Source organism: Eutrema salsugineum, unplaced genomic scaffold (genome assembly GCF_000478725.1).
Source record: "Eutrema salsugineum unplaced genomic scaffold, Eutsalg1_0 scaffold_4, whole genome shotgun sequence".
NCBI classification, from domain to species: Eukaryota; Viridiplantae; Streptophyta; class Magnoliopsida; order Brassicales; family Brassicaceae; genus Eutrema; species Eutrema salsugineum.
In genome coordinates this window covers 6,554,419-6,565,915 of record NW_006256686.1, presented here as the reverse complement: position 1 = coordinate 6,565,915, position 11,497 = coordinate 6,554,419, and the positions used below count along the sequence as shown (strand labels likewise).

At 33.6% G+C, this 11,497-nt stretch overlaps 1 protein-coding gene across 1 annotated transcript; it reads right to left on the bottom strand.

Moving 5' to 3' along the window:
- Positions 1-1,766: 1,766 nt before the first annotated feature.
- LOC112084420 lies at positions 1,767-4,332 on the bottom strand. Its single transcript, XM_024153550.1, has 5 exons — positions 4,269-4,332; positions 3,617-4,157; positions 2,879-3,534; positions 2,507-2,782; positions 1,767-2,446 (listed from the first exon to the last, which is right to left on the bottom strand). The coding sequence occupies exons 1-5, from the start codon at positions 4,330-4,332 to the stop codon at positions 1,767-1,769; spliced, it is 2,217 nt and encodes a 738-aa protein (XP_024009318.1).
- Positions 4,333-11,497: the final 7,165 nt, after the last annotated feature.

Sequence of the window (11,497 nt, the reverse complement as noted above, 5' to 3'; positions counted from 1 at the left end):
CAAACTCACCACCTTCACCAACAGATCCCGAGATAGAGCAAGAAGAATTATGGGAACAAATTCACTTATTCACCGCATCAAACCAGAAAGCCAAACAGAACACTCCTCAGGTAATACATCCTATTTACTAAAGTTTGTTTTAATCATGTCTTACACAATGAATAATAAAATCTGTATATTCTAATTATGGAGGATGACAAAGGCAACACATCTAATGAGACACCCCAATCAATTTGCACAAAACGAAAACACGACCTGATTCTAGATCTGGAGATAGGGTTAAAGTGCATGCGTTGCGGTTTTGTGGAGACAGAAATTCGACACATGGATACCGCCGAATGGGTACGTGATCAGAAATATATTTAGATCTAAATTATGAAAAATTATCTAAAATCTATGTTATTGAGTCATTATAGTTTGTTATTGATTGCCCATTGAACTCTATATTGTAGAAACAATCCATGTTTAAATATAATATTGAGTTAGTTCAAAGCTATATAGTTTTACAAAAATCTAAATCGGATTGTTTGTGTCTGTGTTTAAAGGGAAAGGAGAAGGAACGAAAAAAGAGGAGATCTGGAGTTTAATCAAGAACAATATCAGTTTCAAACCAAATTCATGTTTTTTTTTTCTGTTTGTAATGATCACTTTAAAGACACTATTATGTACTTGGTTTTATTTTCTAAAAACTATTAAGTTTATTTCGATGACATGATAATTTGGTTTTGAAGCATTCTCGATGAAATGTTAATAGATGCCCAATAATATGCTACAATTAAACTTTGGTTAAAATATGTTATCGAATAGAGTTTGTCACTGGATTATCCGACTATAGTTAGAAATCAGAGATCAAACCATTAATACATGAGATCCAATTTAGTGAAAAATCGAAAAACGTTAAATCTATTAAAAACTATAAAACCGAATGTAATGGTCTTATACAATAAAAAGAACTAACATATTTCGAGATACATAGAGACAACATATCACAAAACAAAACACAGTAAAAAGAAATATCATATCTTGTCAAAAACCTCCTTGTAGACGACATTCAATGTTTTGTTTTGTGGTTTGTTGTCTTTATCGGTGATCAATATCTTCAGACCTTCTCTTGATGTAACCCTCGATACAGCGACATAGAGTTGCCCATGAGTAAAAACCGGTCTTGGAAGATACAAACCAACCTTTTCGAGTGTCTGTCCTTGGCTTTTGTTTATAGTCATTGCAAAAGCTAATGTGATAGGAAACTACTTGCGTCTCATCCTGAAAGGAAGTTTCATCTCCGAAGGAGAGAGGAATATCCTAGGAATCAGTACCTTTTCACCAACCTTGCTACCTGTTATTATCTGAGCCTGGAGAACATAATTAGCCATCTTAATAATGATGAGTCTTGTGCCATTACACAACCCATTCTTAGGGTCGATATTTCTTAGAAGCATTACAGGAGTACCCTCTTTCAACTTCAGGACATGATTAGGGAAACCAGACATCTTGATACTATTTAAAAACTCCTCGGTATAAATCATGTTGTTGGAATCACCTTTATTCTTACTGGCTACACTCTCTGAGGGTACTTCAGATGCATCATTGTAATTGACAACTTCTTCAGTCGTATCAATGCTATCACAGCTAAGATAGGTCCTTTCAACACCTGTTATATACAAAACAACCGTCGTATTATATAAATATAAACAAATAAACTAAGAGGAATTAAAACAAAATAAACATACCCGATAACTTTGAAAGCATATAATCATTTATCGTATCTACATCATCGTTATGGCACGGTCTTGGAAAAATTTAGGATCAGTCTTTTTCGAAAACGAACTCCCATAAACTTCTTTGACGATCGTTTTCATAGGATCTTTACAGTCTTTAATCAACAGATCATCAGGAATTTCAATCACGGCTTCACCACTACCATCGTCATTTATCGTACCATCACCAATGTCTAAGATCCACTTTGTAAAGGCAGCTCGTTCAAGCATCGCACGGCTATTATCTCCAGATATAAGTCGCATGTTCTGTGTAAGTCTCAACACTCTACATTTGTGCCACAGAGGTGACGAATTCAAAGTGGCCATAAGTATCTCTGTCTTCCCGGCATTTGGAATCACTGGCAATATTTGCCTAAAATCCCCTCCTAAAACAATGACCTTATCACCAAAGGGCTTATCAACTTCTAATATATCACGCATCGTTCTATCTAGAGTCTCGAAACAGTCTTTACTCATCATCAACGCCTCGTCCCATATAATGAGTTTAGCAATCCTTATCAGGTCGGCAAGATTCGACTCCTTCTTGATTGAACAGAAGGTAAACTTATTAACCACAATAGGGATTGCAAATCTTGAATGCGCAGTTCGGCCTCCTTCTAATAACAACGCAGCAATCCCGCTCGATGCAACCTTGAGAACAACATCACCTTGGGAACGTAGAGCAGATCCTAATAGACTCCACAAATACGTTTTACCAGTACCTCCAGAACCATAAAAAAAGAACATACCTCCTTTGTTCTTATTTACTGCTTCTAGTATCTCATCATAAACACTTCTCTGTTCACTTGTTACAGTGGCTAATATCTGCTCGTTTCTTACTCTAAGAGTTTCACGATTGTAATTCCTCTCATCCCGAATAAGAGGATTATCACGTGACTCCAGAGTAATATCTTCAGAAAACGGCATAGGTGTGAATTCTTTTAAGGATCTCCCACTTACACGTAAAAGAAGTTCTATTTTGACCAGAGTAAAGTCTTTAACTTGCTCCTGAGATAGACTAACAGCTACACAATTTCAAAAAAATTACAAAAGATAAATTAGCTATCAATATCTTAAAGATATATAATAACAACAGCGCAAACAATAACTATACGACTTACTTTGATCCCTGGCAGCTTTTCTGTAATTATATATGATGTCATCTGATAATACCTGCCACGTAGCATCCCAAACTCTAGAAGGAATGGATATACTTTGAGTAGTGAGCAGAATCACAAAAAGACGACGGAGATAATTGGCATAAAGCCACAAGCCGCCCTCATTGATGGCCTCAATATATTCTTTGTCATCATTCAATAATCCATACGCATAGCAAGCGTCTTTGAACGAAGAATGTAGAACTTTGTTGACCGTTTTTATATCATCAAAACTACGTGGTCCTTTGACCAAATTAAGCAGAAGCCTTAAATAATACGCTTCACCTGCCCCAATGGGTACGTACGTGATTCTACCAAGAGCAACTCTCCTTGATCGTGGCGTCCATATTCTCTTTGTGTTATTCCACACAAATCTCGTAGGGAATTGCGCATAAGTTAACGTCCTCGCCAATTCATACATATCGTTGCACTCCATCCAAGCAATGAATTTTGACGTACCAACTGAGACACGATTAATAACCTCGTCACCTGGATCATCCTCGTTGTATATGACCATTTGCTGATTCGGTAAATGAAAGGGTAGTTTAATTACAGAAACCGTGCGATGGTGAGTAGGATTACGGAAAATTCTCCACGTAGACTCCGAAGGTGCTACATACCTACATAGAAAGACATTATTAAATAATGGAAGATTGGAATTTCAAAGATATAAAATATGTAAACAAAATGTTTAAAACATACCTACAATTGAAGTGTTTCTTAATCTCGTTTTCTTTATCATCATTCTTGACAGTTGCACGAATGTAGTCAGCACATTTATGAATATATTTGAATAGATACTTTACTGATCGAGATTGTACACACCATTCGACGTTGATATGAGCCCTATAAAGCAATGTGAGACTCCTATTATAAGGAACCAAAAATCCATTATCACATTCAATACCTTTTTTAACGATAACTTTCTTGTCATTACGTCGCATGTATATAGGATATCCAACATCATCTATTTTAGTGATCGGACTGTAAGGTTTTGGAAAATACTTTGTACATTTTCCTTCAGCCATGCAAACACTATCCTTATTCAAAGCACCACATGGACCATGCATCATAACATCTCCTACTATCTCATACAGCGCTGGATCAATATCCTTGTCAGGAATCTCAGCACATATTATCTTATCAATGTCATCACCAGTTGGTAGCTTGTGACCAGCTTCTAAAAAAAGAACGATGTGTGCATGAGGTAGCCCCCGTTTTTGAAACTCAATCGTGTAGATCGCTGCAACGAATAAATGGTAGTTTTTAAAAGATTAGTTAGCATGATCATCTAGCAATGTTATGGACATTATATTGATAAATGAAATAAGATACTTAGTTTAATAAAACATACCGGCTTTTACGACACCTAACACATTTTCTTTGGTGAGCCTGTGCATGAGATCATCTAGTTTCATCTTGAACACTCGCGTACATATATCTGGTCTATCTCTTGCTTCAAGTTATGTCTTTTTAGGTGCCTGGTAATCTCAGGCCATTTGGGATTACACGTAAAGGTTATGAAAAGATCCGGAAAACCAAAATGCTGGCAAGTAGTCATCGCATCTAGATAGTGTTGCACCATATACCTTGTACCACCAGTATAAGAAGAAGGTATAATAATACGTTTACCCTTGTCAGAAAGATCAGTGTCACCTCCATCAACAGTTTTCTTTATTTTATCATAATTTTCGCAACGAAGTTTAGACTGATTCATTGATATGAAACGTAGTCTATTAGTCTCAATCATCGTGAACGCATCCACTAAAAACTGCTGGAACAATCTTCCAGATAAAGGTATGATTGGTGACTCACCAACCCTCTCTTGTATGCGGTAAGCAAAAAACTCTCTCATAGTAATTTGCAACCTTTTCCTTCCTTGAGTATCTACAAAACCAATATCGATACCAAGTCTGAATCCGTCCTCACCATAGGGAAACAATAATGGATATTGCAAAGGCAGATACGCAGGATGTAGTTCACTGATCCTTTTGAGATTCCCAGTCTTTTTACACTCGATGATGATATCACGTGCATCTACCTCACCATTGAAATCATTAGGTATCAATGCAGCAACTTCATTAGTAGCTGGTAGATTTTCAGTCCTTCCATCGCTTTTCCTGTCACACTTTAAAATTATCCTTAACCGGCTTGTATCATCGTTAGGATCAAACCTTTCTCGAACGTTTCGTAATGCATCCACATGTTTGTTATGCTTATCTAGCATATTTTTTATTTTCTCAACAACCCTCACTCGCAATTTATCAGCCGGTCCCGTTTTCCTGTAAAATTTTTAAAAAAAATTCTTATAAGAGTTAGAACCATATAACATAAAATAACAATACATATATGTTTTGAAATTGATCTCAATGATTAAATTTAATATAAACCAAAAGAATAATAATCATACCCACAAGCAGCTATTCGGTTAGATGTTTCATTTGCGGTATCATATATATATAGCTGTAAAAAAGCTGGTTCTTTTCCAGGAGGTGGTAGCAACTCCCCTATAGAATGGTAGTTCTCCCCACTCATTTGGAAAATGTAAGGACCTTTCACGTCGTTAATTTCTTTATTTATTTTTGCTCCAAGAGAAGTGAAAGAAAACATCATATTATACGCCCGGATAAACTCACGAAAGTGATCACGCAAATCACCATCATTATACATCAATGCTAATAAGGATTTCGGAGGGGTTTTAAGAAGTGGAAGAACGACTTTACCCTGACCACAACACATGGAGAATATAGGCTTCCCACGACGATATCGTTTACCCAACCTCTCTCCATACCACATATAAGCCTTACAATTACCACATATATATATAGGATCACCATCGTCGTAATAACCTAATTAAAATAATATTCATTGCTTAATGTTAATTACACAGTAGTTATATATTATGTATTGAATGAAATATATTAGTACAATGAAAACCATAACCTCCATCTTTCAGACCAGGACTAACTGATTCCAATAAATCTGTTCTAGTAACAACGGTCTCGGTTGCACCCCCATCACAAAATTCAGAGGTTTTAGCACGTTTTTTGGGTCTTGCTTTCTTTTTATTACCAGGCCTCGATTTTTCCACATCCTCACTTTCCGACATAAAGTCTTCATCATTATCCATATCGGACTCAGAATCAGTAGCAACAAAGCAAGCAAACTCTTCGGTGTTGATAGAAGTAGCCAAAAGATCTGTTCGTTTTTTTTACCGAAAAAATAATAAATGAAAATCAGGCATATAATTATTAATAAACATTGTAATTACGAAAAAGAAGATCAAACCAATAGCTTCTTTTCTTTTTCTCCTCTCACGCATGATATGCATTCGTCTCTGCTGTGCATTACGAATTCTCGAGGGTGTTAGATCAGGAACTTCATTGATATTGTAACCGAACAAACCTCCATTTTGGTCTATATCGGTTACACTGGTAGGAGCATATTGTGGGTTCTTAGCATTACCACCTACAAATTACAATTAATAGTAAGCAACTTTATAACACGTAAATGTCTTAAAAATGTAATTTACTTAAAAAACACCTTTATTTGGAGCAATCGACGAAGATGAACCTTTTTTCTGAGGACGCCCAAACTTACGTTTCATTTTTTCTGGTGAACAGCATGAACAAAAAAAAAATAATAATGTGTGATCAAAATACACAATCATTAACAAACTATATATATGAAATATTATATTGCGCGATAATGCAAAATATACATTTTAGCTTCTCATAATAAATTAAGATTTTGGTAATAAAAAGGATTTCGAAATAGAAAACCGCACGATAATGTTAACATTACTTATTCTTCGCGATAATATGCCTATCTTCTCTAATATCAAAAATTTACATTTTTCGTGATAATGTTAAAATAATATTGAAATACTTCTACATTACAATAACGCGGATCTATAAATAATTATTTATTATTCCAAAAATGCAGAGTTAATCCTAAAAATATATCTCTACATTACAACAAATATATTAGAAATTGAATATTCTCCCAAAAATATGGTTATTTAACATATCATCCAATAAATTATATCACATATTTTTTTTTTTCGAGTGGACAATTATACTACAATTCGTTACGCAGGCGTTTTGGGGATAACTATGAACATCGAAATCCATACATGAAAATAATAATTAAAAAATCTTATTTTCATACACTGCGTCAAAAGTCAAGTTGTATTCAAATCACATACGATGTTTAACACAAACCACAAAACCTAAAAATAAAAATTGATATAAAATAATTCCTAAAACATTAGCACGGAACTCGTAACATCAGGGTTTAACGACTGGAGATCAACTCTCGAAATTGATAGACCTCGAAGCATGGCGAATTTAGAATAACTTGTGTGCAATCATACGACGTTGTTGCCAAGAAACATCCTGTATTATCGAAGAAACGAAAAATCAAATCATATTTATCGCATATACTTTACAACCATCTCATATAAAAAAAAAATATACCTCGTCGAACAATTATCTTCGCAAAACGAATGATGCAAATAATGACATCTTGTTTACATCCACCCAACTCACGAAGAAAAGTTTCAGCATAATCACCTTTCCAAAAACATGATAAACGTCGGTTCCTAAAGTTTCCCATCAAACAATTAACAGTCTGAGTTAAACTTAAAAATTTTGTTTTTAAAATTCTATTAACATAAAATAGATTACCTTTTCGTTTTCGAGATCAAATCTTATTATAAGCTGTCTAGAGTATCCTAAGGATCCAATTCTATCGTGAGAGTTTCCAACGTTGACAACCTTACCGATTAGATCTGTTTTTTTTTTAAAATGAATATCAAATAATCAATATAGCAACTGCATGAGAAATCGGTAATGAAAAATACACAGAATACTCACCCACACAGTAGTTAAAATCAATAGTCTCATTCATAACATCTTCGAAAACAACGAACGAAAAATAACCATTGATATCTAAAGTATAAGAGCTTGCACATGTTGTATCACTGGTAAGTTGAATCATATAAAGATGTGTACTTGGCTTAAATTCACCAGTAAGAGGCAATAGATTAAAATTTATTAGAAGAACCCAATCACCCTCGTTACATATCCTCGAATACTTATCATAAAATTCAATCGGTGCAGTTACATAAATCTTCTGTCCCTGAGAAGTATGGAATAAAACATTCAGACATTTATCATTACAAAAACTAAAATATAATAATGAAATTGATGTGTTATACCTTCCAGTCCCCCATTATAATGTCTAACGTGCGGTCACATTCAGGAAATCTTTTAAATTTACGTAAGACTTTCAACTTAGTCTTCCATATACGTTTGGTAGGATCGAGTTCGGAAATTCCAAACAGATTTTGATCATATTTTTTATACACGGCGGTGATAGATAGTAAATAAGCCATTTAGATTAAACGCAAACCCAAAGCCTCAAAACAACTACAACGATTACGTCCAAAGATAACTTAAATAAACATAGCAGAGACAATACTTAAACCAAACATTTGTTTCCTATTTATATAATTTAAAATAAAAGGATATATCGAATATTTTACATTTTTGAGATACCTTAGTGCTTATTTTACATTTTTAGGATAACATAGGACCTTGATAGAAAATTTATCACGATCACAGGGATACCGTTTCCGATTTGTATTAGGGATCTATTATAATATACTATTATAATTATAACAATTTTCCAATTGATATTAGGAATATATCGTTATATATAAAAACGACGTATTAGCATTACCGAGTTATATATGACGACTACCTTTTAGGTTTTATAGGCATTACATCATGTCGATCGCTGCTTGTCTTTTAGCAATGAAAAATATGACTTACACCAATGTCTCTGATATAACTCCATCAATTCAACTACGCCGTATTCGTGTGAAAATACTGCGTATGTTCGAGCACATCGGTGAACCTGATAACACTTTAGATTTGGTGTTGGTTGATAAAAAGGTATTCCGGTGACTTTATATTTTTCGTGCATATCACGTCTCTGATATACATATTTTTATTTTTTTAGGGTGATAAAATACATGGATCAATATCAAAAGGGTTTATAGACAGTTTTACATCAGAAGTAAAGCAAGGAGATTCAATTATTCTGTACCGTTTTGGTGTAGTCCCTGTCATCGGAGACTTGAGGCCGACGTTGCATAATTATAAAATAATATGGAATTCTCAAACTTATTTTTCAAAGATCCCTTTCTATGATAACAACAACTACCTAAGTATCGTTGAATTTGGTAACATACACAACAATCTCCGAGACCCATTGTTTTTCGTTGGTATGACTTTAGATAAATTAATAAATAATAACAAAAAATATATGCTATTTTATATCTATAAACTTTCTCAATGACTAACTAATCTTTTTATTAGATATAATTGGACACGTCGCGGTGATTGGAGCATTTAGTCACAAATCTTCCAAGAGCCAAAGAAAGTGGGGTAATGTTTACGTGGAACTCCGTAACGAATCGTAAGTTTTTTAAATATGTTTCTCAATTGCAATCACTGTAATTATCAATTTTTACTACATTATATGATTATTATATGTCCAACAGAGATGTTAGATTGCAAGTGTTATTACGGAACGACTATGCACTGGACCTGATGACTGCTTTATCACGGAAAGAACACAAAATTAACATTTGTGTTATACGTTTCGTGCAACTGTTCAAATTTGCACATGCTTGGGCAGCGATAACTGCATACGATTGTACCGAAATTTTACTAAACCCTAACCTACCAGAAGTCGAGAGAATGCGGACCACAATCACGGAATCAGACAATGGTGTTATATTAAACTTTTGAATATTTTCTTTTTTTCGCATGTTTTATTTTCTTTTTTTTTCTATATGTTTTTATCATTTGATTCAATAAACGATGGTACTATATCAAAAATCTCCTCATATTATTATTTTCGTATACATTGCTTTTTTCAATTTCTATTCGTATACATTGCTTTTTTCAATTTCTAAAATATATGTTTATTATATATATACATATTTATTCTCCTAGTAAAATATTATAATACTTTTAAATCAACAATAGTGTCAATGGACTAAGAACACAATATTGCATTGACAAAAAGTGTCATTCTTTGTAAATAAAAAAAAAACGCTAAAATGAGATACTTTGCGAAACAGATGAAGTTTATAGATGAAGTTTATAGATATTGAATATTTTATGTATTACAATAAAAATAAAAAATAGCTATGTTGTTCAAATACACAACCTATAAAAAACGAAATAAAAATTTAATATTTCCTACGGAAACTGTTCTTCATATTCATCATCCAAAGGGGTAAAATCAACTGCAGTTTCAAGCCTCATCTTTGTTATTGCCACTTCTGGAGTAGGAGGATCCTCAAGAATATCAGATATGAATCTTTCCGATTTAACTATCCACTCATCTAATAACATATACATATTCAGTATGCATGTGGAAACAATAAATCTGTTAAACTTCTGATTAATTGCCATATTGGATAGATATTAATGGTTAATATTTACGTACCCCTCCACCTATTGAAAGAGAAAAATCGCAATACAATAATATGCCTTGAAGATTTATCACGATTCGTCCAAAGTTCTTCAAATTTCGTTGCCAAGTTATCCCAAGCAATACATTTCAAGGAATTTCCACTGTAGATATTTACACCAACATAGAAGATAATTAACATATTTTAATATATAAAGAAATCTAAGTCTGACATCAGATATTATGAGGAAAAGTTGTACTTACTCAAGATCTTCGAGTATAAAACGAATAAGTGGACGTTCTGTGGGTGTATCCGATGTATCAGACATATGAACTCCACTTTAAAGTTTCTGAACAAAAGTGACAATCCCGAGAACATCAACTGCAAAATTAAACAACTAAGTTTTAAAAAATCATTTATAAGTTAATGAGATAAACCAAGATAATAACATGCATATAGGAAACTTACCAAGATATCGGTCAGTTTGAATCGACGCAAGCAAAATATCTATGTATGCACAGAAAGAGTATATTTCTCTGGAAGACTTCGGATCGGTTTTCTCAGTGATTGTATCCTCGTTCAAACGTATATGACAGTTGTTTGATGATATGCTTGGATGAGGTAATCTGTCAGTAACTGCAAAATTACCAAGAAAATACCACTCTCCTTCGAGCAATACATCCTCGAATTTGTTAATTATTTCAGATGGCATGGTACAGAGGATGCGACTGTCCTACACAGTTTTAGTAAAAAAGAACCAATAAACGATTACATTCCCAAAACATGAACATGGATAATCTTTAAAAATCTTATAAACTTACAAATTCATCAGCGAGAACTAACTTCCGATGAGGGTAATGCATGTTAGTGAAATCATAATAATTTCGAACAACTTGGACACAAATACGTTGCCCACCGTTTATCTTCTGAAGTTCAGAAACTCTATTACATGGAGCCATTCGTTTTTTTTTTTTTTGGTTTGGAGATGAAAAATGAGACAAATGAACGTTTCTTTTTATAAGACGGAGACAATGAACGGTTATGTTTTAAACGGCGTGTTTAAAATACTTTAGAAATGACGGTTATACTTT